The 27,668-nt window shown below is 43.5% G+C and overlaps 1 protein-coding gene and 1 long non-coding RNA gene across 2 annotated transcripts in view; both read right to left on the bottom strand.

Annotated features, from left to right (window-relative positions):
* The window catches only part of KCND2 (potassium voltage-gated channel subfamily D member 2), a 279,387-nt gene extending 271,929 nt beyond the window's left edge, over positions 1 to 7,458 (bottom strand). The window contains exons 1-2 of the mRNA XM_083699258.1: positions 6,778 to 7,458; positions 3,192 to 4,358 (exon numbers count right to left, since the gene is read on the bottom strand). Coding sequence (XP_083555384.1) covers positions 3,192 to 4,306 — 1,115 coding nt within the window. The 5' untranslated portion in view covers positions 4,307 to 4,358; positions 6,778 to 7,458. The remainder of the gene's footprint in view (positions 1 to 3,191; positions 4,359 to 6,777) is intronic.
* The window catches only part of LOC310825730, a 519,499-nt gene that overhangs the window by 339,043 nt on the left and 152,788 nt on the right, over positions 1 to 27,668 (bottom strand). The gene's annotated exons all lie outside the window — the stretch shown is intronic.

Genomic DNA, 27,668 nt, shown 5'->3' with positions numbered 1-27,668 from the left:
GAACATATTGTGGCTTACTTCTGAGTAAACATGCATAGAATTGTATTATTAGAGCTCTTTTTGGAGACTAAAATATGACAATATTTAACATGAGGAGTGCTCTGTAAAAAATAAAATGTAATCTGTTGCATTTTTAGAAGATTGGTAAATTGTCTAGCAATCACAAAGAAATATGGCTTTGCTCCCAGCATTATGACTTTTCCATGACTAAGTTGTCATTCCATATCCTTGCTATTTCAGAAAAGCCCATATTCATTTTCTACAATGTACAAATTTAGCTGTATACTTACCATAAACCTTCATGTGGTTTTATAGCATTCAAGAGAAGTTACTAAGCAAAGTGTAGTTCATTTCACTTTGTCCATAATTAAAACATTATTTTATACAAACAAATCTTAATGTCCTTAAATAGGCTTTAAGCCAGCCAGGTAAACTGAAGATAATTTTGTCTAATGGAGAACTGCAGAATTTAACACTGAGTTTTAGAAGTGAGTAATATATAACAACCTTGAGTTTGCTTTCTCCTGCTTCTACTTTTCCTTCTTTTGGCCTTGTCCCAAATGAAAATATCATTTGTGGGGTGCAGGGATTGCTCTTGAAATTACTGTTTCACTATAATTTCACTATAATTGCAAAGAACTGATATGAAAAGATAAATTGAATCAGTCAATCTGTTGATGTGTATAGTAACGAACCACAAGAAAACTTACACAGTGCTTTTCTGTCAACACCCCTTCACGCCAACTTTAACATTAATACATATTCTTGGCACTAGTAATACTCCTTCTCTCTAAGAGCATTAAGAATATCCACAGAGGTGGTCCTAAAAAGGAAAGGGGGTATCATACAAAGGAAAGCTGTATAAAGTATCACACAGTGGGACAATGGACATTTTGTCATAAGACACAACATGGTCTAACTAGTGTTTAAGGAGCTAAGAAGCAGAACAATTCTATTTATCTGCATATCAGACTACCTACTTTCCTAAGTGACTGGTGCCATCATCCCACTAAATAATAATGACAACATGGGGGAAATTCAAAGGCAAGACGATGTAACAAAAGACAAGTGCCTCTTCAGCACCATGGACAAGAACAAGCAGATACTACCATCAATGCAGTCATTTAAACATGCCCTGCACTTAATGTGAGTCACAGAAACTACTGACCAGACTTTCTCTTCTTCTTCTTCTTCTTCTTCTTCTTCTTCTTCTTCTTCTTCTTCTTCAGATATTGTGGCAGATATTGCATCAACATTGTTTCTTCAAGTGTTATGGAAAATATTAGATCAACACTGTGTACCACTTATTAAAAAAAATGCTACTGATAATATTTCCCTGAGTGCAAAACTAGACATTTCATTAGACACTTTGGTCTAATATATACCGGTAGGCGTGACACAGATATGCCTCAATCCCATCAAAAACAGAGGATGAGGGTCTACGTTTATGAGCAAAAAGAGTGATCAGGTGGGAAGTACTGAGGCTTCCCTTGTCTCTCTGTTTTCTTCCCACAGTCAGTCAGTCCCACCTCCCAAACACTTTTATCTCCAATGCTCCAAAACTAGGTTTGCCTATCTGGGAGAAAAGTGATGGAATGGAAGAGTTGGGGTGAAATAAACTGTTGAGTGGAAGAGGATTCAGTACTCCCAACATATACAACCTTTCTGCTTTAAAATCAGCTCCCTGCCCCTATTTATTCATGACTGGCTCCTTTTTAAAGACATTATCATTACTAATTTCAACCTAATTTGTATGCACAGTCAAGCCAGAGTTAAGCACTTTTACACAGCACCGATTTCAATGGGAGAGTTAAGTACATGCTTAAATCTCTTCTATTGAAAGTAATGGAGCTTAATTGACTGTATTTTGCCCTATGCATGAAACAACATTAAAATGGAAAATAATAATAATAATAATAATAATAATAATAATAATAATATAACATATAGAGAGGGACTACCAATTTCCTGTATAACTAGATCACTACTCATTACTGAAATGCCAAGTCCTCTGCAAGAACAATATTTTCAGTGTTCAGGATTTACCTCCATAATAATTTTCCTTATCAGCCAATACCATTGTTGAATAGAAAATGATAGCAGTATACTTATGCACATTTTTAATGCTTTGCAAATGGTTTTCTATATAAAACATAATCTGTGAGTTCATTAATTCTGATACAGAGAGAGTTTATCTTCAGCAAATAAGTTTATATGGATGTTGCAGCAATGAAAATTTTGAAATGGGTAAATACAGTTACATTTTTTAAGCCATACATTTGACTAAGGTTTTGCAAAGATTTGGGAATACAATGACTATGGTGACCCTAGAATTGACTTACCTCCTCAGGTTAAATCCAGCACTTGAACCATTGATTTTAATGTTGTATCATATTCCATCTTAAGCAAATATATTTACACAACATGTTTTTAGAAATACAATACTACATCAGTTATTAATGTCCTTGGTAAATTTGCTGCAGTTTCAGAAGAGTTTGACTTCCCACAAAAAGTTCACTATATTATTATGGGTTTGAAATTTTCATTGCTATATTTTCAAAGTTAGCAGGACTTAGATTTAACACATATTAAGTACAAACATCATAATATATCATTCTGATATACCAGCACTGGCATAAATGCATGTAAATTGGTAGGTATCATCCCATTTCTGATTCCGTTGGAGAATAATATTGACTTTCCTGAGATTACACTAAAGTTTGTAAAAATATATTTACTCTTTCTCGGACAGATACATTCACCTTTAAAATATTTTAAAAGAATTTACAATTTGGGTCCAACACTAACATGAAAGCAAAATCACCAAATTTTAGATTGGATTTCAAGCATGTAACTCATCACCTGTTGTTCCCTAACATTCAAATGGAAGTAGGTGAATGGAAATTTAAACACTGGGATCTCAATATGCAAGAGGAAAAAATATTAAAATTAAAGCGATCTTATAATTGCAAGGACCTCTCATTATTGTGCTCAATTAGAGATGGAGAACCCCCATACTTCTGCACATCACCACAGACAGTTAGATCAGAGGCACTTCCTTGATCAAAACACAGGTGTACATTGTCACTTTCCTCACGCAATTTTGAAACACAAAATCGGAAAAGCAATGATAGCAACATGGCTTTTCTTATATTCTGCTCAGGTAGCTACCAAAACCAATATGCACTTACCCAAGGGTGGTCATAGTGACAATGGTATACCAGAAAGCTGCAGGGATGCTGGTGAATTTGGTGGACGTTGAGCCTTTCTCAGCATAGAACATGACCGTAGCAAAGATTATGATGGCCATAGTGAGAGAAAAGAGGAGAAAGCCAAGCTCTGATGCACAGCTTTTCAGAGTGTAGCCCAGGATGCGCAAACCCTGCGAGTGGCGGGAAAACTTAAAGATCCGGAATACGCGGAAGACACGCAGTGTTACAAAGGCCCCACTGACATCCTCATTGTTGGTCATCACAAGACCAATGTAATAGGGCATAATGGCCACTACATCAATGATGCTCATGACACTACGCACAAACTTGTAACGGCTCGGGGCAGCCACTAGACGCAACAGATACTCAACTGTGAAGATCATGACACAGGCCGTATCCAGGCAGAAGAAAGCCACATCATAGCGCTCTCCACAGGACAGCTCCTTGATGGTACCAGGACTTAGCCCACAGGGTACTGTCTCCACTACATTGGCAAGGACAGAGACGGCAATGAAGAAGCCCGTAACATAGTAAAATACCAGGGCCAGCGTGCTGGTGTGTGGATTCTCAAAGGCCCGCCACATCCTCTCCCGGGCTGTCATGGAGGGCAGATTGCATTCATCGGCATTATCCTGATCAGCATCATCCTGAAGACGTTCGGCATTTTCCCGCCGCCGGTCCTTGTATTCCTCATAGCAGCAGTCACCAATGATCTCAGGGATTATACCAAAGAAGGCCAGCTCCTCATCATAGGCTGAGATGCACTCTTGACGCGGGTAGTGTAGCTTCCCTGTTCGGTAGAAATTGAGGATGTGTCGGAAGATGTCAGGGTCCCGGTCAAAAAAGTATTGCTGCGTCTCAGGATGGTAGAAGAAATCCCTTTCTGAGCTGCCCAGCAGCGTGTCAGGATAGCGTTCCAGGGTATCCAGCCAGGTCTGGAACTGGGTGCCACTGACATTCAGCACAATCAGAGAGTCCTGGCTACGCTTCCTCTCTTGGCGAGGGGCAGTCGGCATGGGGTTTGTGGCCACTGGCATCCATCCTATAGCAGCTGCCCGAGCAAAAGGCAGCCATGCTGCTACTCCTGCTGCCATGGTGTAAGTTGCTACTGGTATGCCCAGGGGTTCTTTTTAGAAATAATCCAGTCTACATGAAAAAACAAAATGTACCAAGAAATTAGGATGCCTGCTATTTCCAAAGAATATAAATTTCTATGTTTATGTCTGTTGCTTTGAGGTTTATTTTATCATTTTATATGTTTAGTCTACTGATGTGTTACTTGGTGTTCTACTGTTGGGATCATCTTATAGTGTGAAGAGCAGTATCAACATACTCTGAGTGCATAATAAAAACCTTACCCATTTCTCCCCTCTTACTCTATGTCACCTTCTCTCAATTGCCACCATTCCATCATTATTCAAGTCAGACTAAGAAATCGGCTTTTGTATATTAACTATTGATGGTGGATGGATAGATGTCATGTAGTACTATAATCCCCAAACTGGCACCTCCTGTCTCTACCATTTGGTTCCTGATAAGGAAATCTCCACATGCAGAAAAATACAGCAATAGGACAGCAGCAGCTGCAAGAGGTAATCAGTCAGCCAGCCTGCCAGGTCCAATAAGCAGCAGTTAGATAATATTCCAGGCCAAAGGCGCAATCTACTAGCTAGGAACAATTCCTGTACTGTCCAGATTCCTGAAGATGCACTCCAAGCCCAAATCCAAGCCCAAATCCCTCCCCACCTACTCCTACACTAGCCATCAGCTGCAAATATCTGGCTTGGAAATGAAGAGAGGGAACAGATGATTATGCTATGTTCCCTTTGGTAAATCCTTAAGCAATGCTGCTGAAGGAATACTTGCTAATTTTCCCGCATCTATTCATTAGGAAACAGCAGGTTTAGGAAGAAGATGTCCACTCTGAATTCACAGCTGATTTCACATCATGTCAACCCATCACTCACCTTCTCCAGACTCCTCCTGTTCTGGGAAAACAGGGCAGAGGGATAAAGGCAAACCAGTAGCTTAAAAGTTAGGGAAAGACAAGCTTTCTTTTAAGAAAACTTGTGGAGGGACAGTTTGACTCCTGAGGAACAGGCAATGGAGGGAACAGGTGTTTAGAAGAAAATGGGACCTGGATTCTGCAAGTTGTCTTAGGGAAGGTGAAGAGGAAAAAAGAAAGTGAGTACCTTAGTAAGCAAGATGGGCATATTGAACAATTGGGGAAAGTCAAAATGTGACTTTCTCTGGGCAGAAGTTCAGGAAGAAGGACCAGTTGTGGGTGCAGGAGTAAAAGTAGGAAACTCGGAAGGAGAGGTTCTTATGAAGGGGGGGGCATATTTTATTAAATGGAGAGAGAAAAGGCAGGAGCTTCGTAACAAGTTGGGGAGGGGGGAAATGAAGGAGATGTTGGGGGGGGGAGAGAGAGGGAGGGAGGGAGAGGTGTTGGGAGTTTGTTCCTGAGAGGATAGGGATGGAACTTGAGGGTGCTGATTTGGGTAGAGGGGAACTAGACTGATTTGAGTTTGCAAATGCAGTTGAGTTAGGCTAGACTAGAGCATTCATAGTTCAGGAAGAGGAAGGGAGGGTCAGTAGGTGTCTGGGGAGCAGGAGGGAAGTCTCCTGCCTGACCATCTTCAGGAAAGGTTGAAGACAGGTTAGGGTTCTATGAGCAAGTGTGGGTGCCTTGGGGCAAGGGCATAGGCGGGACTTTATTAAGGGGCGGGACTTTGGTTAGGGGGGCAGAGCCGACGTGATAGGTCAATTAGCTATTTCTATTGTTTTACTTGATCTAGCGGGGACAGCTGCCCCCTGCCCCCGCCATGCCTTAGGGAGTACAGGGATGTCAGAAAATAAATAAGCTTAGGGAGTCCGAAGATACTACGAGGGAGAGGGGGAAATACAGCTCACGCAAAAGAAAACAGTTCCAGCAACAGTTCCACAGAAAAGAGATTTATGGACAATATGAAACCGAGGACACGCGGGGGGGGGGGCGCAGGAGGACATAGGCAGGAAGTTCATTTTGTAGTCTCTGGGAGGAAAGGGGGCTGGTGGGGAGTGATTTCCCCCCCCCCGGACACCCCCCCCCAATCTAATGAAAGAGATTAGAAAGCAAATAAACTGCCTCCGTTCTCTGGGGAGCCCAGAGTGCTCTCGGTTCCTCTCCCCACCCCACCCGCTTTCTGAACACCCCACCCCCCTTCGCCCGAATTCGCCTCGCCCGCCAAAAAAAAAGCGAAAAAGGCGCGCGCCTTCCCTCAGCGCCGCCTCGCCTGGGCGCCTCTCGAGCCCTCGCAAACTCTCCTCGCCACTTGATGCTGCCGAGCAGGTGGCGCGGCGCCCAAAACCTCTGGCGGCGGAGAGAAATGGAATTGAACATTTTTTTAAAAAAATCCGTTGCTGACCCGTGTGTGTGTGTGTGTTCCTAATAATATGGAGTAGGGGCGTGTGACCGGTGTGTGTGTGTGTGTGTGTGTGGAGGCGAGGAGGTGAGGGGGGGCGCGCGTTCTCTTTCCTGAGGTGGGCTCCCTCCCTCCCCCCCTCCCTTGCAGTATCTCCTCACCTGGCGAAGTCGCCTCGTGGCCGGGGCGCCCCGTTTGGCATGGAGGTGGCGGGCGCGCGTGCGTCTCTTCCCCCCCCCCCCTCTCCGCGAGAGGCTTCTCCTCCGCCCGCCCCTTCTTCCCGCCGCTTCCCCTCAGCAACAAGTTCGACGGCGGCGGGCAGGCGGCGGGGCGGCCGGTGGGCGTGTGGCGAGAGCGACGCAATCCCGCCTGCTGGCGGCTCAATGCAGACCCGCTTCTTCTTCTTCCTCTCCTCCTCCTCCTCTCAGGAACCAGCCCTGCTCGGCGGCGGCGGCGGCGGCGGCGGCGGCGGTTCCAGTCAGGCAGTCGGAGGGCTGCTGCTGCCGCCGTCCATGCCGCGGGCTGCTGCTGCTGCTGCTGGCGGAGGAGGGCAGGGCTGGGGGCGAAGACCGGCTCCCTCCTCGCTGCTGCTGCCTTTCCAGTGGGTGGCCCATGCCTGGCAGAGCCGGGCGAGGGGGGCTTCTCGCTTGCCGCCGCCGCCGCCGCCGCCGAGGATGCTGCTGCCGCTGCCGCTCCTGTCGCCGCTCGGGGCTGGCGGGGCTGCGGAGAAGGAAGCGGGGAAGACGGCAGCAGGAGGCGGAGGAGGGGAGAGAAGCCCACCCTGCTGCTGCCGCCGCCGCCGCCGCCGCTGCTGCAGGTTATGATTTCACACAGGCGCCTCTTTCGCCTCCTCCCACCCGGCAAATGTCACTGGGGCGGCGCGGGGGGGGGGGAGAAGGCGGGGGGAGTCCCGGTGCGGAGGAGGAGGAGGAGGAGGAGGGCATCGATCCGGAGAGGAACAAAGAGAATTGCAAATCGGTGCACACTCCGGCTTGGCAACACAGGGCAGCGGGGTGTGTGTGTGTGTGTGTGTTGCGTGTGTCGCTCTGCCCTGATCGGAATCAGGCAGACGACACCTTGGTTGTCCGTCTGCCCCACCACACACGTTTTCTGAAGAAGTCTTTGCAGAAGGTGGTTTCTCTCCCCGCCCCCCCCTTCTAATATTTCTGAAACTTTGTGGGATTCCCAAGAATGCCCATTTGCAAATGTCAACCAACTAAGCTGAGGTTATGCAATGTTTCGCTGTGTTTTGCAGCCGCTGGCTAAATCGCCTTGAACCAGCTTTCGAAAATGATCGTCATTCCTGGGAGGTTTCTCTCTCTCTCTCTCTCTCTCTCTCCCTCTCTCCCTCTCTCTCTCTCTCGCTCTTTCGTTTTCCAAATCATCTTCGCTTATCCCCGTCCGCTTTGGAAAACCAGAATCCCTCTCTTTTTGACCACTAGATGGCGCGTAAAGGACGAGTAAGTCTCCGCTGCACCTTCGTGGCTCCAACTTCAGAAATGGTTGATACCTGTTGTCTGAGCTGGACCACTTCAGCCTGGGGTGATGCTACAGGACTGAAATGCTTCTTGGTCAAAAAATTATATCTGCATAAAAACTTGATGTCAGGGAAAGGCATCCTCTCCCCTCTTTTTCTTCCCAAGAATATATGAATCAGGAATTTAATTGTATATACAGTGGTAAAGGTAAAGGGACCTTTAGGTCCAGTTGTGACTGACTCTGGGGTTGCGGCGCTCATCTCACTTTATTAGCTGAGGAAGCCAGCGTACAGCTTCCGGGTCATGTGGCCATCCTGACTAAGCCGCTTCTGGCGAACCAGAGCAGTGCACGGAAACGCCGTTTACCTTCCCACTGGAGCGGTACCTATTTATCTACTTGCACTTTGACATGCTTTTGAACTGCTAGGTTGGCAGGAGCAGGGACCGAGCAATGGGATCTCACCCCATCACGGGGATTCTCACCACCGACCTTCTGATCGGCAAGTCCTAGGCTCTGTGGTTTAACCCACAGCGCCACCCGCGTCTCTATATACAGTAGAGGATTCAGAAGTGACCCACCCCATTATGCTGCCTGAGGCAAATCAGAAATATGTGGCATGTGGGGTACAGCTTAGATGCATGTAATCTAATCATAATGCATGTAATCGTACATGCATCTAAGCTGTACACCACATGGTGCACTTCCTGCTGATATTCATTCCGCAGCAATGTGGGTGGCCCATCCTTTTTTGCCGCCTGATGCAAAACAGGAAGGTCCTGCCCTGTGTGTGCACTGTGCAGCACCCACCTCACTAAAGCCTTGCTTACTGGGGTCACACAGCTGAGAGGTTTGCTGGAATATAGTTCTGGAATCTAGTATATCTTTCAGTTCTTAGAATCATAGAGTTGGAAGGGACCCTGAGGATCATCTAGTCCAACTCCTGCAATACAGGAATATGCGGCTGTCCCATACAGGGATTGACCCTGCAACCTTGGCATTATCAGTACCACGTGCTAAGCAAATGAGCTATAGCTCAAAATTGTATAAATCCTAGGTTAAGATGATGATGTGCTGAATGATGAGAAAGCAGTGGTGGTGGTAAATCACTATGGTATAAATGTAAAGAAGACAATGTGCAGTAGAACCACAAAAAGAATTAATAGGGCAATTTAGCTACAGATCTTAACTGAAGCCAATAACTAGTGGAAACTTAATGAAGACAATGGAAGCAATGTTTCCTTTCCCATCATCTTATTTGAAGGCACTGTCTCCCCCCCCCAAAAAAAAACCCCTCTCCATAAGATCAGGGGACCCTCCTAGAGAAAATGGGAATTGCACAAGAGTGTGCTTAAACCTAAGGTAACCTAAGGAAGTTAATTGGGAAGAAATATTTCTGTCTTCTCCCCTTCTCCATCTAACATTGGTTAACGGGCTTCCCCAACACTCCAAGAAGCTTCTACAGATCCAAATAGCTGTAGGAGGGAGAAGCAGACAGGAGACCATTCTTCCATGAACTTCTTTAAGTTAATCTATCATAGATTCCAAGCTAATAATAACAGTACCATTAACTACAATATTTGTAAAACTATGCTGATCATGAAACAAGGTGAACTCTTGACTTGCGCTGCCCAAACATCAGACTTGTCTGCTGTGTCCCAAAGGCAATTAAAGAGGAAATGTAAAATAACCAGCTGAAATCACTGCTATAAACAGCTAAAGCATAATAGGTGTCACCCCTGCATTGCCTGGCCCCAGATCCCTGTGGCTTTAAATTTGAGCTACAGCATCATGGTTCTAGATCATTTTGTGGAAATTCCAGGTTAGCTCTGAATTCTATGAATAAAGAACAGAGGATGTGCCTAAGGCCTAAGCACAGATCCCGCAAGTGTCCCTATTTTCCATGGACATCCCTGATTCAGAGAAGCTGTCCCAGTTTCTAATTTGATCCTGGAATGTCCCGCTTTTCCTTAGGATGTCCCTATTTTCATTGGAGAACTGTTGTAAGGTATGAAGTTGTCCTACCCCTGAGCCGTCTGAAGACAATCCTGTATAGGGAAGTATTTTTTTAATGTTTAATATTTAATTATGTTTTTATATATGTTGGAAGCTGCCCAGAATGGCTGGGGCAACCCAGTAAGACGTGTGGGGTATAAATAGTAAAATTAAAATTATGGACTGGGACGTCCCTATTTTCATCAGAGAAATGTTGGAGGGTATGTCTGATGCATGTTTCTTGCACATTGCACAACCACAACCAGTCTTCATGCAGGAGTTAGGGCAAGAAGCATTTCTGGTTGGGCTTGCATCCCAGTACATGTGAGAAGTTAAAATCCTCACCTACCAGCAGCTTAATGACTGCCACTGAAACCTAGCCCAGAATTAGAGAAGGGGTCTGTCTGTTTTAAAATGATGTGCACTATGAATGCACTACCAGGCACCTTCATGGTAATTATTAAAGGTACGCATATGTACTGTACAGCAGTTAGAGGAGTGATTTATGACGGTAAATAAATGAAGTCATTGTTGATGGTGCAATGTTGCATTACATTTACATAATGTTTCAATAAAATGTGCTTGGTAGACAAAGACGAGCTCTTCATTTTAAACAACATATGGTTTACTCTCACATTTAAAAAATAAAATTAACTGGATCTCGCAACACGGGGTCTATTTTTTAAAACTATTTCAGTGGTGGGGCCTGCTACATATTGGTTGTGTTTGGGGGAACTGGTTGCAGCGTTGCCCCCTCCCCACACTGTACAGAACAGGGGCTACAAAACAGAGAAGGATGTGTGCTAAGATCAGAGGTGGTGACTAATCTTTTTTTGGCCAATCCTCTAAGGACCACTTGCCAGTAGTGGGTGACCACTCTTCCTTCCTTCCTTCTCTCTCACCCCACCACCTCTCTCTCTCTCTCTCTCTCTCACACACACACACACACACACACACACTCCTCATCTGATCATTGCAGGTCAGCTAAGAAAGGCTCCCCTCTTCACTGATCAAATGATGGATCTGATGACTAGAGAAGGGACACTTTGAATCCTTATGAGGACCCTGGGCTCTGTCCAGCTCAGCGTGTGCCTACTTTATTTTCCTTTTTTTTGCTACTGACACCAAAATTAGTGGAACCTTAGGTGGCAGAATAACTTTTCGGGGAGACTAGGTGTTAGCCACCCTGAATTATAAGTGAAAGCAGTTGGACAAAACTTTCATTAGGGTGTAGCAGGAATGATGCTTTAAATAGACTGACCTTGAAAAGCTGTGTTATATTGAGCTTTGTGCAGACAAGAGCTTTAACACCCCAGATATTGCAAAAAAAAAAAAAAAATAATGTCGTAATTGTATTATTAAAAAGCCCTGCTCTTCAATTTCCTGTAAGCTAGTCAGGACATGTGGAATAAATGTCAGTGATGCCATTTACAAATTCTAAGTGAAAGGGCAGGGCCTCTGATCTAATAATGTTGGAAGATAATGTTTTGACTGCTATCAAAGCAGCTGATTGATGTCTTCACTTCAGTAGCACAGCAATGAGCCATTGTGTACTACCAAAAATTTGTTTAAAGTGTGTTTTCCTGCTGACCAGTCTCCCACAATATACCCTTATTAAAACTTTTCTTTAAATTCTGCCAACTTTTAAAGAATTGCAGCAATACTTTGCTCAGAAGTTAGCTCCACTTACCTTAATGGGACCCACTCCATAGGAAGTACATTTAGGATTGCAAGATTCCAGTTGTAAATGGAAACTTGTTGCTTTTTAGGATCAAAAGCAGCATATAGTTAAACATTTCTGATGCCCCTGTGATATTTTCTGTAAGTCTTAAAGGGCGGAAAATCCTTTCTTTAAACTGCATTAAGTTGGAGAACTTGTTTGTCAAAAATATTCAGATTTGCACATTTAATGTGACATTTTTGTGTGTGTCTAGAACACAAGAATTGGATTGTCATTGCAAACAAATAGTTGAAAGTTGTTTCAGAAAACTTTGGTCAGAAATGTGCTGGCTAAATTTTTATTGGTAAATTCATTTGTATTGTCTCTCTGCAGAGGTTAGATGTATAATGAATTATTCCCACAGCTTCATTCATTGGTCAATAAACCTTTCATATATGCCTCATATAGATTTACAAGACAAGTTCAACAATTCAAGAAGAACTTCAGCCTGGAAAAAAAAAATTCCCTCTGATGTTTACTCAAATCTATCCAGTTATTTCTAAGTAAATCATCTCTCAGAGACAACTGCTAATCAATTTCCATTTTGAGACATGAAATTACTCCAGCAAACGATTCATATTTCTGAATACAAAGTACAAAAGGCTGTATAAATCTAAACCTGCTATATATTTTGGGAAGTAGTTTGTATCTCTGTCTATTCTCTCTGTGTACGGGCACCTGTTGAAATATTGTTACCCAATTTGGCCTGACTGTTCCCGAGATTAATTGTGGGTTTGGGGCAATGTTTGGATAGTGGTGCACACTGATTTGAGTCCAAATTGTGAATTGAACCAGTCCAAACTGCACAGATTGGGATGCCTCTGAAGATGTTCCTATCCTATTCCATGAGTGTGATTTGGTCTATGGGGTGAGTGGGGCCAGAGTCAAAAGTGGGTGTAACAACGAATATAAAATTTACCTATGCTCACTAGGCTTGTTTTTACAGACACACCGTCTCAGGAGCAAAATTGTTAGGGGATGCAAAATGTCAACACTCAGTGCTGACTCAATACAGAGGTACCTCAGGTTACATACGCTTCAGGTTACATACGCTTCAGGTTACAGACTCCGCTAACCCAGAAATATTACCTCGGGTTAAGAACTTTGCTTCAGGATGAGAACAGAAATCGTGCTCCGACGGCGCAGCAGTAGCAGGAGGCCCCATTAGCTAAAGTGGTGCTTCAGGTTAAGAACAGTTTCAGGTTAGGAATGGACCTCCGGAACAAATTAAGTACTTAACCCGAGGTACCACTGTACAGCTGCATGCTTCCATCGCTGGTCTCTGTTGAAAATGGCTTCTCCATGCAAACCAGGAAGTGACCCCTTCAGACAATGGAACGACTCTTCTTTTCTTATCACTGTGGCTGCAATCTCCTGGGTGGCATGGACACTGCTTGGAAGTTGAATGCGCATGTGTACTTCATCTGTTTCTTCCCTCAATGCAGCCCCGGGCACTGGCAACCCACGCTTTGCCACTGAACTGCCATTATAGCAGTTCAAGAACACAATCCAGGCAAGCCAAAATGTTCAAAGAAGGTGCGAGACCAGGCCGTTGAGGGTTGTGAAGAGATTGGATGTGTCTGGGGAGATGGTGAGCTGATGGGAGTCCTCACAGCCGGACAAAAATGCCTGGAGGGCTTCATTTGACCCCTGGGCTTGGAGTTTCCCACCTTTGTTATATGCGGCAATGCTCGCCATTCAAGAAAACACTTTGACCACAGTTCTTCACTTTATGTACCATTCTGTATGCTGTTGCCATGCCACTGTTGCGCTGGCGTTTCTCACAGCAAATATACAGTACAGGTCCCCAACTCACTACCTGTGAGTCGGGGTGACCATACCTCCTTCGTGTTTTTATGAATAAAGTGCAAGGCTGGAGGGAGTGATGGAACTGACTGGTATAATGAGGCTTTAAGTGCCAAGTCAAGGGCGAGGAAGTGTGAATGCAACTATTTCAGGCACAAGTGCCATTCCCTGCTCCCAAAACTGATAGTGCCTTGTGATTGTGCCTGTTTTGCACTGTCAAAGTCTATTGATGGTTCGCTTTAAATTGACCTTGTTGTTGTTGTTTAGTCGTTTAGTCGTGTCCGACTCTTCGTGACCCCATGGACCAGAGCACGCCAGGCATTCCTGTCTTCCATTGCCTCCCACAGTTTGGTCAAACTCATGTTTGTAGCTTCGAGAACACTGTCCAACCATCTCGTCCTCTATCGTCCCCTTCTCCTTGTGCCCTCAGTCTTACCCAACATCAGGGTCTTTTCCAGGGAGTCTTCTCTTCTCATGAGGTAGCCTTCTCATTAAATTGACCTGCTCAGAGTTAATTGGGCCCCGAAACTGATTTGGTTGGATTTGGGTTGGATTGGGAAAGAGGAAGGAGTATGTTGAAGCATCAAACTGGTAAAGGGGGACTTACTCAAAATAAAAGAGAAGGGGCTTGTAGACCAGCTGTTTAATAAGGCCATGGCTTTAGTCTAATCTAACAATCTTTCCTCATGTTTTTATTCTGGGAGTGGGACAATATGAATGAACGATACTTGTCCTTAAGGTTTTCTAAGGAAGTGCACCTGCTATTTGCACTTTATATGTTTGCTTTGGGGGATTGCCTCTGTAACAGTGACAGACACTGTATAAAGTGTCAGAGGATGACCTCCAAACCATCCTAAATATATTCACAGAAACTTACGAAAAGCTTGGCCTATCACTAAACATCCCAAAAAACAAAGTGCTGCACCAACAAGCACAAAACTCTGCTGCACCACATATCCAACTCAACAGTGTAATGTTGGAAAATGTTGGTCACTTCTGCTACCTGGGCAGTTATCTTTCCACAAAGGCAAACATTGATGCCAAAATCCAGCATCACCTGAGCTCTGTGAGTGCAGCTTTCTCCTGATTGAGGTGCAGAGTGTTTGAGGACCGGGACATTCACAGGGAAACCAAAATACTTGTTTACAAATCTATTGTACTACCAACCTTACTGTATGCTTGTGAAACACGGACCACTTACAAACACCATCTCCAACTCCTCAAAATATTTCATCAATGGTGTCTCCGAAAATTTTTACACATCACTTGGGAAGACAGGCAAACTAATGCCAATGTACTGGAAGAAGCAAAGATCACCAGTGTTGAAACATTGATTCTTCAACATCAACTTTGTTTGACTGGTCATGTTGTGTTGATGCCTGATTATCATCTTCCAAAGCAACTACTCTATTCTGAACTTGAAAATGGAATGTTGGTGGTCAACAAAAGAGGTTCAAAGACTCTCTCAAGGCAAATCTAAAAAAAGTAGTATAAACACTGACAACTGGGAAACACTGGCCTGCAAGCGCTCCAGTTGTTGAACAGCCTTTACCAAAGGTGTCATGGGCTTTGAAGACGCTCAAACTCAGGACGAAAGGGAGAAATGCACTAAGAGGAAGGCATGCTTGGAAAACCCTCACCATGATCAACTCCTGCCCAGAAACCTATGTCCCCACCGTGGAAGGACGTGTGGATCCAGAACTGGCCTCCACAGTCACTTATGGACTCACTGTTAAGACCGTGTCCATGGAAGACAATCTTACTCTGCTACAAGTGATCACCAAAGAAGATGAAGAAAATGTGGAGCAAAGTACTATTCATCATGAACTATGCAGCCATGCTTTACTCTTTCACTGTGCCACAAAATCCATTTCATACACAGCTGAGATTCACCCCCACAAAAGTTGAATTGGGAGGAGTACTTCCTTGTGTATGTTTTTATTATCTGGGTATAGGTTCTTTTCTCTCTCTTTGTCTTTGGGGTTGTTGCAATAGCACTCCATAAAAAATGTAAGTTATAAAGCCTAATTTCATATAAATTAAAACTGCTTCATAATCAATTAATCCCTTAAAGTCATAATCCTCTTTCTGTGACATCACAGTTATTTACCAGGAAATTGTCGTGATGTGATAAAAAGGATTATGACTTCAAGTAAGAATTAAACAGCAGGATCTGTAAAGAAGGGGGTGGAATCCTGTTTTCATGTGAATAATCCCAGACAAATGCAATGATGGAAGCCAAAATGTTACCAAATATAATGGCAAAATTTTTAATTGCTTAAGAGTTTTATTGAGACGATCTCTAAATATAAAAAAGACAACAGTTTACATAGACTACAGTGCATTACACTAAATTATTAAATAAATAAAGTTGCTTGTTGCTGACCTGAAATTCAGTTTAGATATTGGAGGTTGGTTTGGAACATAATGGCCCTCAATGGCTACCATAATGGTGATAGCCATTTTGTTTTTACTTTCTAAATCATCTTGGAGTTGTTAGGCATCGAACATTGCATTGCTTTCCCAATAATTATTTTCAGACTGACCCGCTGCCACAGGAATGCAAAATGTAAAATTGCAAAGCAAAAAAGCACTGGATAATGGGTAACAGAATGACCCAAGCCCCTGATCCAATGGATTGGGGAAGATTTGGATGTAGTAGAGGTGTCCTCCAGCATTTTGATGGGGGCTCCAGCAGCTTGAAGGTGCAAGCAGTCAAAAGCCACCGCTGGCAGTATCCCCACCAGTTGTAGCCAGTGTAAGCACTGAAATAGGCTGTTTGGAGGTCAGGGAAGGAGTTCAGAAGGACTGGGAAGATGGCAGCCAGCCAAAGACCTCCCATACCCATGCAGCTACCAGTTGTAGGCCAAATCAAACCTTGAGGCTTGCAGAGCAAAAACAAAACAGGGCTGCATATATGTGTCTGTGTGTCTCCAATTTTCTGCTTTGGCCAGTGCTAGCAACACTCCCTTCCTAAAGGGCAGCAGTGCATATTAGTTTGTCTTTATTTTATCGCTAATTGATAGCCTGAAACAGGTCCTGTCAATGCATCAAGGCTCTATACTGTAAATATGAAACCTAGTACCATATTTTTCGCTCTATAAGATGCACCAGACCACAAGACGCACCTAGTTTTTGGAGGAGGAAAACAAGAAGAAAAAAATATTCTGAATCCCAGAAGCCAGAACAGCAAGAGGGATCGCTGCACAGCGAAAGCAGCAATCCCTCTTGCTGCTCTGGCTTCTGGGATAGCTGCGCAGCCTGCATTCGCTTCGTAAGATGCACACACATTTCCCCTTACTTTTTAGGAGGGAAAAAGCGAGTCTTATAGAGCAAAAAATACGGTATTTTGGTTAAGGCATTTTCAGAAGACGTTACTGAAGCATGTTGCTTCTTCTCAGTGGTGTAGCCTGGGGGGCACAGGGGCGATTGCCCCTGGTGCAAAATGCAATATCATATTGCCATGAGATGTCAGGGAAATGCCAGCTCAGTTTGACTGTGGGTACCATGCTTTCTGAAAGCTGAGTGGCGATGGACACATCTGACTTCATTTCCGGGATGTCCACTCTCATTCACACCACTGCCCTTGAGGGAATATTCAGGGAGGCAGGAGGGGATATATTCTTTATTAACATCCTTCCTAACTTGCGCTAGCAAGTTCCTTTACTTAGCAGAGTTCCACATTCCCCTTTTAAAATGCATAGCGGGTAGCTGGTTGCAGGCTTGTGTAAGCCTTTCACTATTAGGTTCCTGGCAAGTTCCCTTATATACCTCTTAAAAGAATAAATACGCCACAATCTTATGTAAAGTATATAAAAGTAGTTTACTCACATTCAGTTCACAGCTGGATCCCTGAAGGCAGACTTAGTTACAAAGTATATACATGTGGAGCCGTCCCATATGGGAACAATCCCAGCCAACAGAGCATCTCTAGCTAAAAAGCTGCTCCAACGATGGAGGAAGTCAAAAAGAGAGAGTGCTGCATACATAGTCCTTTTTGTTACCTGGACAGGTAAGGTCATGCCCACCTCTAGTCACATGCAAAAGAAGTATGTCCCAGCCAGGAGGAAACAGGAAGTTTTTGATTGGCTGGACCAAACATTCCATCCACATGTCCACTCTAGGAAAACAAGGAATGTTGTACTTGACTGCTATGTATGTATCACATCCCACAGCCCAGACTGTCTCCACCCCTCCCACACACCTCAAGACCCTCTTCCTTCTTTGACAACTGCCAATTTTGCCCCACTCCAATTGGTGCCGCTGGACTTCATATGTAAGAGAGGTACATTATGAAGGAACTTAAAGCATGAGAAGAATATCAGCTCTGGAAAATCAGAGGCACATCGAAAGGTATAAGAACATTGGTGGGTTTTCCTGGACACGCTTTCATTTCAAAAGCATACAACTGAGGGTCTTTGCTCTGGATTGTGAATTTTATTGATATAGCTTGGGTTTGATCCAAAAAAGCATGAGTGGAAGGAAAATAGTCACTAGTGCTGTTCCACAGATTGTTACACAAGATATTGTGCAATACCTTCAGGCAGTTTTTTTAATAGGTATGTTCTATAGCAGTTCTCCTGGGGGACGCAGGTGGCGCTGTGGGTTAAAGCCTCAGCGCCTAGGACTTGCCGATCGAAAGGTCGGCGGTTCGAATCCCTGCGGCGGGGTGCGCTCCCGCTGCTCGGTCCCAGCGCCTGCCAACCTAGCAGTTCGAAAGCACCTCCGGGTGCAAGTAGATAAATAGGGACCGCTTACTGGCGGGAAGGTAAACGGCGTTTCCGTGTGCGGCTCTGGCTCGCCAGATGCAGCTTTGTCACACTGGCCACGTGACCCGGAAGTGTCTCCGGACAGCGCTGGCCCCTGGCCTCTTGAGTGAGATGGGCGCACAACCCCAGAGTCTGTCAAGACTGGCCCGTACGGGCAGGGGTACCTTTACCTTTACCTTTATAGCAGTTCTCATGTCTCCATTTGTGTCACACATCGCTTAAGTTTCCCCACAAGTGGATGGAGAGCTTCCAATTTAGTTTCATTTTTCTTATGCAATTTTCTAGCGTGAAAGGCTTTTTTTTATATATAAAAAAAGACTTTCTGTAAAGGAAAGATGCCTCCTACAAGTACAAGGGCCCTTGATCCAACCTATTAAATTGAAAAATAAATTATTTATACATGCCTAAATGGTAAGCAGGTAAAGGTTAAGTTCAGTCAAAGGAAACTATGGGGTACGGCACTCATCTCACTTCAGGCCGAGGGAGCCAGTGTTTGTCCACAGACAGCTTTCCGGGTCATGTGGCCAGCATGACTAAACCGCTTCTGGCACAACGGAACACCATGGTGGAAACCAGAGTGCACAGAAACACTGTTTACCTTCCCACCGCAGTGGTACCTATTTATCTACTTGCACATGTCCTAGGTTGGCAGGAGCTGGGGCAGAGCAATGGGAGCTCATCCTGTCACAGGGATTCGAACCACCGACCTTCTGATCCGCAAGCCCAAGAGGCTCAGTGGTTTAGACCACATAAGAGCAGTCTTTTGTTTTAGAAATTTAAAATGCCGATAAAGGGTGTGGCCAAAGTTAAGCTACTTTAAAAGTTCCCTTGATTTCAATAGAGAAGTTGGAAGCACATGCTGAACTGTCCTTAAAAGTCCTCATTTTTGGTTGAACCATGCCCTAGGTGCTTCTTTTTGCACTGATTTTAATGGGAACCTATTTAACTTTTTACAGAAGTATGCTATTTCTGGAAGATGGAGCCTGTTAAATTGCACAAGATATACAATATAGAGCAGCCAAAAGCCACTTCACCTACTTTTATGCTTACAGCAACATATATATATTTTAAGCCCCTCCAAAATGTTACTCTTATCAGCTATTTGAACTCTGGGGTAAAATATATATGAGAATGAATTTTTTTTAAGGCTCACAGAAGCCAAATGGAATTTATATGTATTAAAGTTGACATGCAACACCTGTAGAATCCTTAATGTACCATTTTTAGCCCAATCAATGTACATTCCTCTATTCTTTTTTCCTCTCCTGGTGCGACTGAAGGCATTAATGTTCTGAGGGTTTACAACTATCTTCCTGCTCCCCTAACAAGAATGAGATGTGGGAAACCAATTTGTTTTAATTAAGGACTTTTATGCTAGGCGACATAGCACAAGATAATATCAGCAGGGAATTATGAATTCAAAGGATCTGTAAATGAGACAATGAACTGGGCACAAGAATGATGGGAGGTAAAAGCAAGTGTTGTCGTGGGGAATGTGGGTGGGGGTTGCTTATCAAATTGTTGTGCTTTAAAAAACCATCATGGGATGGGGTTCAGAAAAATGCAAAATGAATATCTGGCTTGACCAAAGAACAGGAGTGCACCAGCAAGAGGACTTTATTGGTGCATGATAAAATTTAGCAGAATGGTCACTTGTATCTACCTCAGTGACAAGGAATATATATGCCTTATATTTCTAATTTTTAAGGGACGCGGATGGCGCTGTGGGTTAAACCACAGAGCCTAGGACTTGCTGATCAGAAGGTCGGCGGTTCAAATCCCGTGACGAGGTGAGCTCCTGTTGTTCGGTCCCTGCTCCTGCCAACCAAGCATGTCAAAGTGCAAGTAGATAAATAGGTACCGCTCCGGTGGGAAGTTAAACGGCGTTTATGTGTGCTGCTTTGGTTTGCCAGAAGCGGCTTAGTCATGCTGGCCACAAGACCTGGAAGCTGTACGCCGGCTCCCTTGGCCAATAAAGCGAGATGAGCGCTGCAACCCCAGAGTCGGCCACGACTGGACCTAATGGTCAGGGGTCCCTTTACCATTTATATTTCTAATCAGGGAGGGTGGATGGTCAAATTATCACATTTGAGAGGATTCTACAGATGATTAGCTTACTAAGTGATGGTGTGCACATGTAATAAATAGATGGTTGTCTGCATTCATTTATGATCAGACACAGAATTATGCTAGCTACTGGTTTACTCTGAGGTTACATAGACACCTTGGTAAGTTACCACAATGAAATGGTTATTTGTATCACCCATGGAACTGAGGAACTCCAGTCTCATCAAACCAATTCTCTGAGAGTCAACCTGTGCTAGAAATCTTACTATGTTCCTCAAAGACCTGCCAGTTAAGCAGAACAACAGCTGATTCCCCATTTGCTAGGACAAAGTCCAAGACTCTTCCATTCCTACTGTTGACTTAATGGAACAGATTTAATACACAAGTAATAACTGGTCTAAAATTATGGCTATATGTTATACAAATGGGTAATTTATGTAATATCTCAGGAAGAAGAGAAATTATATAGCAATTTGTACTGACACAGATTCACAGTATATATTATTTTTTCATAGAAGTTGGATGGTGTCATGGGGTGGCATTTCTTGAGACCCAGTGTAAAATGGAAGATCTGTATGTGGAGAGCTCTCAGTGTCATGTAAATTGAGGCTTTTTAAGAAGCCATTCATTCTGAGAATTGGACTTACTCAGAGCAAATTGCAGATATTTCCTTTAACTATGCCTACTTGCATACAGGGAAAAAAAGCTTTACCGAACAAAGCCACTCATGAAAGTGTAGCAAGGAGAACTTTTCGGTGTCGCTTCTATTTGTGTGGCTGTAGGGGCTACTGAAGTTTGAGATAAAAAGAAAAAAAAATGAATTGAATGACTTGCCATTCTGGATATTCCCTTCCAGAGAGGTAGCTGTGTAGTCTAAACATAAAGGTAAAGGTAAAGGTACCCCTGCCCGTATGGGCCAGTCTTGACAGACTCTGGGGTTGTGCGCCCATCTCACTTAAGAGGCCAGGGGCCAGCGCTGTCCGGAGACACTTCCGGGTCACGTGGCCAGCGTGACATCGCTGCTCTGGCGAGCCAGAGCTGCACACGGAAACGCCGTTTACCTTCCCGCTGGTAAGCGGTCCCTATTTATCTACTTGCACCCGGAGGTGCTTTCGAACTGCTAGGTTGGCAGGCGCTGGGACCGAGCAGCGGGAGCGCACCCCGCCGCAGGGATTCGAACCGCCGACCTTTCGATCGGCAAGTCCTAGGCGCTGAGGCTTTAACCCACAGCGCCACCTGCGTCCCTGATGAGTCTAAACATAAAAACCAATAAAAACCCATACTTTTAAAAAACTATTATTATGGCATATGCTTCATCAGTTGCATCCTTAGTTGTTAGTATGTATATACACCATTTTCTCTATAGTCTCTGTTGATTCCCAAATGCATAGAATTGAACTTTGTATATTGGTGTGTTCTACACCTGAAAGAGAACATGAGAAGAGCACAGTTGGATCAGATTATGCTAATATCATAGAAGAAAATATCAGGATTCAATATGGCCTCAACAGATTATAGAGCTGGGCCAAAACGAACAAAATGAATTTCAATAGGGAGAAATGTAAGGTTCTCCAGTTAGGCAGAAATAACCAGAAGTACAAATATGAGATGGCTTGCCGGTGGTACATGAAAAAAGGATATAAGGGTCTTAGTAGACCACAAGCTTAACATGAATCAACAGTGCCATGCAGAAGCAAAAGATGTTAACACTATTCTAGGCTACATCAACAGAAGTATAATCCACCTTATTCAATTGAAGTAACAGTACCGTGCTATTCTGCCTTTGTCAGACCTCACTTGGAGTACTGTGTCCAGTTCTGGGCACCACAGTCTAAGAAGGATATTGACAAGCTGGGATATGTGTGCAGAAGAGGGCAACCCATACGATTAAGTGTCTGGAAACCAAGCCTTATGAGGAACAGTTGAAGGAGCTGGGAATGTTCAGCCTTGAAAAGAGGAGACTGAGAGGAGATATGGTAGCCATCTTCAAATATCTTAAGGGCTGTCACATGGAAGATGGAGCAAACCTGTTTTCTCCGGCTCTGGAGGGAAGGACTTGAAGCAATGGATTCAAGTTCCAAGGAAGAAGGAAGAACAGAAATAGCTGTTGACAGTGCAATGGATTCTCGCGGAAGGCTGTGGACTGCCCGTCGTTTTGTTTTATGTGCAAATATCAATGTCTGTGCTGTGAAAAAGCGACCACATGTTCTCTAGCTGAGAAGGCTCTCCAGGGGAGACATCTAGCCTGCTTGCAGATGAGTAATGAGATAAGGGGCTGCTCTGCATGTCACTAGATGACCAGGTGTGTTAGCAGCAAAAGGGCATAACCTCTTTGAAGACAAGACAATTATAATGAAAAACTCTTTTTATGCTATGACGTGCTCCTGTCTTCTATGTTTGTAAAATGAGGGTCACAGAGAAAAATTAAATTTCATTATTATGCCTTATCATTGAATTGAAACACCAGCTTGAAATATTTCCTAGGAACAATTAATTACCCAGAGTGCAATTTTCTGCAAATAGTGTCAAAGCGTGCTGAATGATCTTAGGATAGGACCACCCACAGGCCAGAAGAAAATTAATGCTAATGTAGTTAAAAGTAATAAAGGTTTAATAAAGGCAAATTCACTTCATAGACAGATTACTCTATTTGTTTATCAATTAAAATAGCTTTTCCTGAGGCAATGTTGTCCATAAAGCAAAATGTCAGGGCAGATATCTTGCTGAATTATTATTTTATTAGCGAAAACAATCATGGTGTCAAGTATGCTGCTTCCTTTCTAATATGTGTTTTCAGTTAAGACTTTCCTTTGGAAGAGAAGTATTTGACAGAATACCAAACAGCCTTTAGATGACATACACTAAATAGTCTAGAATCTTGCACCCACCAATCAAATCTGAGGCACATGAATATAGAATTTATTGTGCTTTGCAGTGCTGGGATATAGGAATTATACGGAAGCTATGCAAAGAGAAGAAACTTGGTTCAAACATGACTTTCTCCTAGAATTGCCATACGCCTGGAATTTTCCAGACATAGCTGGCAATCGGCCATCAGAAAAAGTTTCCGGGCAGAAACCGCTTAAACAACCAGGGAAATCTGGACATATGGCAAACCATGTTGGCAGTGCCGTTTGGGGGTGACTTTTCTTAAAAATAGCTCAGAAACTTCAAAACTAAAAAAACTAAAAAAACAAAAAAAAAAACAACTAAAAAAAACCACACCTCTTTGCCATTTTTTTTTTTTAAATATGGCACCCATCCCTTCTCCTGCATTTGCCAACCAAATAACATTTGACCCTAACAGATGATCCTTGAGTCTCCAATGGTTTGTCCACCCTATCCAATATTCTACCAACATTTTATTTGTGTGCTAATTCACAAAGGTCCTAAGTAATTTGGGTCCATATTATCTTTTGGACTCCCTTGTTCCTTATGATATATTCAGAAATATTCTGATGGGACACATTTGGTGGTCCCTGAGGTTTTGTTGACCTTTACCAGGAACCAAGCTTCTAGTGTGACAGGCCCTGCCCTGGGGGGCTCCTTGCCAATAGAAGACCAGCAGGTGTGTGTGTGTGTGTGTGTGTAACCAACCAGTCTTTATTGATGTTTTAAATCATGCTACTGTAGTTGTTTTATGCTGTTGTTATATATATTTAATGAAAGAGTGGTTTCTAAATATTTAAATATTTAAATGAATAAACAAGACTACCAGTTGCTCCAACTCTTCAAAAATACTGTTCAGAGACTGAATCTGGTCTAAAGGTTATTCTGTTGTTCTTGAGTTTCTTAACCCAGCCAGCCAGCTTGTTTCTGCACAGCTTATCCTACCTCCCATCTGGACTGAATGACCACCCTCTTCTTCCACATCCTATAGTTATAATATCTTAGCTCTGTCCTGCCACATACGGTTGAGCTATTCTTGTTATCTTTTGGCATCGTGAAGTCTTGAGACATCCTGGATGTTTGGTACATAGCTAAATGCTGCCGTCCTCCCGCTGTGTTTGTGGATCCCAATATAACACAGGTAGAACGGTCAATGACGCACATTTTTCTCCATTCAGAGGGAAAACATAGCTGTTTTGGGATAACAGATGTGAAGGGATTAAAATGACATCTGGAACTCCTCTACAGCAATTGGGCGTATTCCAACACAGTTAACTCCCTTGTGTCTGCCAGTAGTAAAAGCAAAAAAGAAAATTCAGGGTGGAAGTAGATGTTGGGGAGAAAAAACGCTTCTACAGACATCCCTTCCAGCTCAGAGACAAACATCAGGTCTATATTTCACAGCTTTCACTAGATCTATATAGGTATATTAGCAGCCTTGTCCCAAGGTTGTAACACAGGTTCTGTTATTCTCTATCAGTCCAATGACAGTATTGCAGGTCAGATCAGGTGACAAAAGAAGCTCCGAGGTCCCTATTTTCCAGGGATGTCCCTGATTTAGAGAAGCTGTTTCTGATTTGATCCTGGAATCTTTTCCTGAGGATGCCCCTATTTTCATTGGGAAAATGTTGGAGGGTATGGAGTTATCCGGCAACTGAGCTGTCTGAAGGCAATATTGTATAGGGAAGGGTTTTTTTAAAAAAATGTTACGATACGATAATACGATACAATAATCTTTATTGTCATTGTCCCATATACAACAACGAAATTGAAAAAATCTACATCAGGCATTCAAAAAACCAACCAGCCTGCTATCCCAGCTATCCCAGCCTGGTTAACCCCCTAAAAACTCTGATACCCCTAATTAAATACAATATACTCCCATAGAGACTACCTTACACTATGTTTAAAATCAAAATCGTATTTGGATAGAAACTGTTTCTCAGGCGTCTAGTCCTAATCTTTATAATCCTGCACCTTCTTCCAGAAGGCAGAAGCTGGAAGAGATCATTTCCGGGGTGCGCACTATCCTGCACGATCTCTGCAGCTTTCTTATGGCACCTGGAAGCAGAGATTTGATCCAAGGTTTAATGTTTTATTATGTTTTAGAAGCTTCCCAGAGTGCTGGGGCAACCCAATAAGATGTGTGGGTATAAAGAGTAAAATGATCATTATGCAATGGAACATCCCTATTTTCATTGGAGAAATGTTGAAGGGTATGTTACAGCTGCTGTGCCACTGGCAGGTGGTCGTCATTGTCCCATGAGTGGTGGTGTGGCAGAGCAGGGTGGCACTTCCTATTTTGCCTGAAGTGGCAAAATGGGATATACAGTGGTACCTCGGGTTAAGTACTTAATTTGTTCCGGAGGTCCGTACTTAACCTGAAACTGTTCTTAACCTGAAGCACCACTTTAGCTAATGGGGCCTCCTGCTGCTGCTGTGCCGCTGGAGCACAATTTCTGTTCTCATCCTGAAGCAAAGTTCTTAACCTGAAGCACTATTTCTGGGTTAGCGGAATCTGTAACCTGAAGCGTATGTAACCTGAAGCATATGTAACCCAAGGTACCACTGTACTACCCCTGACCTCAGGATTCAATAATTTACAGCTGTCAGTTCTGAGGGAAGGCACAGGTACTCAACTACAGTGGTACCTCGGGTTACAGACGCTTCAGGTTACAGACTCCGCTAACCCATAAATAGTACCTCGGGTTAGGAACTTTGCTTCATCCCCCCCCAATTTTTAAAATTGATTTTCCATACTTATAAACAAACAAACAAACAAACAAACAAACAAACAAACAAACATCTTAAGTGTAATAATTCCACTTTTCTTTAGATTGTTGGATGACTTCCTCAACTCCCCCAAGCTGAATTCCAATGTATATCATTGTAACAGTTTTCCAAATCTATTTTCACATATAATTTACTTAATCAATTATCATTTTTCTTTCTCTTCATTTTTACTTTAGACATATCATTCTATAACCTCACATATTTAAATCCTAGGCCAATCTGGTACTTGCAAGTATTTCTATTTACATTATCTTAGCATATTTAGCTAAATAGTCTTTAAATTTCTTCCATTCCTCCTGGTAAGGAACTTTGCTTCAGGATGAGAATAGAAATCACGTGGCGGTGGGAGGCCCCATTAGCTACAGTGGTACCTCAGGTTAAGAACAATTTCAGGTGAAGAACGGACCTCTGGGACGAATTAAGTTCTTAACCCAAGGTACCACTGCACTGCTCCTCTCCACCACTTTTGCCTGCACCAGAGCGAATGGCAAAATAAGTGAAACAATCAAGTACGTTGCAATGATGAAGAGGCAGAAGCAGGTTCAACCTTTGGTAAAGGTAAAGGTAAAAGGACCCCTGACCATTAGGTCTAGTCATGACCGACTCCGGGGTTGTGGCGCTCATCTCGCTTTATTGGCCGAGGGAGCTGGCGTACAGCTTCCGGGTCATGTGGCCAGCATGACTAAGCCGCTTTTGGAGAACCAGAGCAGCGCATGGAAACGCCATTTACCTTCCTGCCGGAGCGGTACCTATTCATCTACTTGCACTTTGATGTGCTTTCGAACTGCTAGGTTGGCGAGAACTTTTGTCGGATGCCTGACCATGCTGTTCATGCTGGCCCTGAGTCAGCTTGAGCCACCATGGTACAAACATTGCCTTCTACTAATTTATTGCATTTCGATGATGTAATTAACATGGAAAACATGCTCATGGGGTTATCCTAATTTGAACGTTACAGCAACCCTGTGAAGTAGGTCAGGCTAAGGGAGAATGATTGACCCAAGGTCACTAAGTAGGCTTCATGGCTGATCAGGATTTGAACCCAGTTCTCCTGAGTCCAACACTCTTTGCTGGGGCTGTTACGCAAGCATCAATTGCTTTGGAATTGGATCAGACGCCTCCTGTTCTTCCCTGAATAACATATAATCCCCATATTACATCTCGGGGGAATATCTACATGGACACACAGAGTAGGCGGAAACTAAATCAGTAAGTGTAGCAGATCATGAAATCAGCCTTCTGAACGATATGCAGGCTGATTGTTCCCAGCATGTGGCTTTGCGACATAAACCAATTTTATAAATCTGTGGATATTGGTACATTTTCATTGTGCCGAGCATTCCAAAGGGAAATCGGGCATGCTCAGAACTCAGGTGCAAGAGCTCTTTGTGGAATTGCTAATGCATCATCAAAACTGAATCTTGCATAGCTATAGGTATGGCAAACAATTGCGTGGCGATACCCGCCCCCTCCCACATATGGAACCAATAAAGACACAAGACACAGAATTTTAGGTTAATGGGCGAAAAATGGCCAC

Source organism: Podarcis gaigeae (genome assembly GCF_964106915.1).
Source record: "Podarcis gaigeae genome assembly, chromosome: 10".
NCBI classification, from domain to species: domain Eukaryota; kingdom Metazoa; phylum Chordata; class Lepidosauria; order Squamata; family Lacertidae; genus Podarcis; species Podarcis gaigeae.
This window is presented reverse-complemented; position numbering and strand designations above follow the sequence as displayed.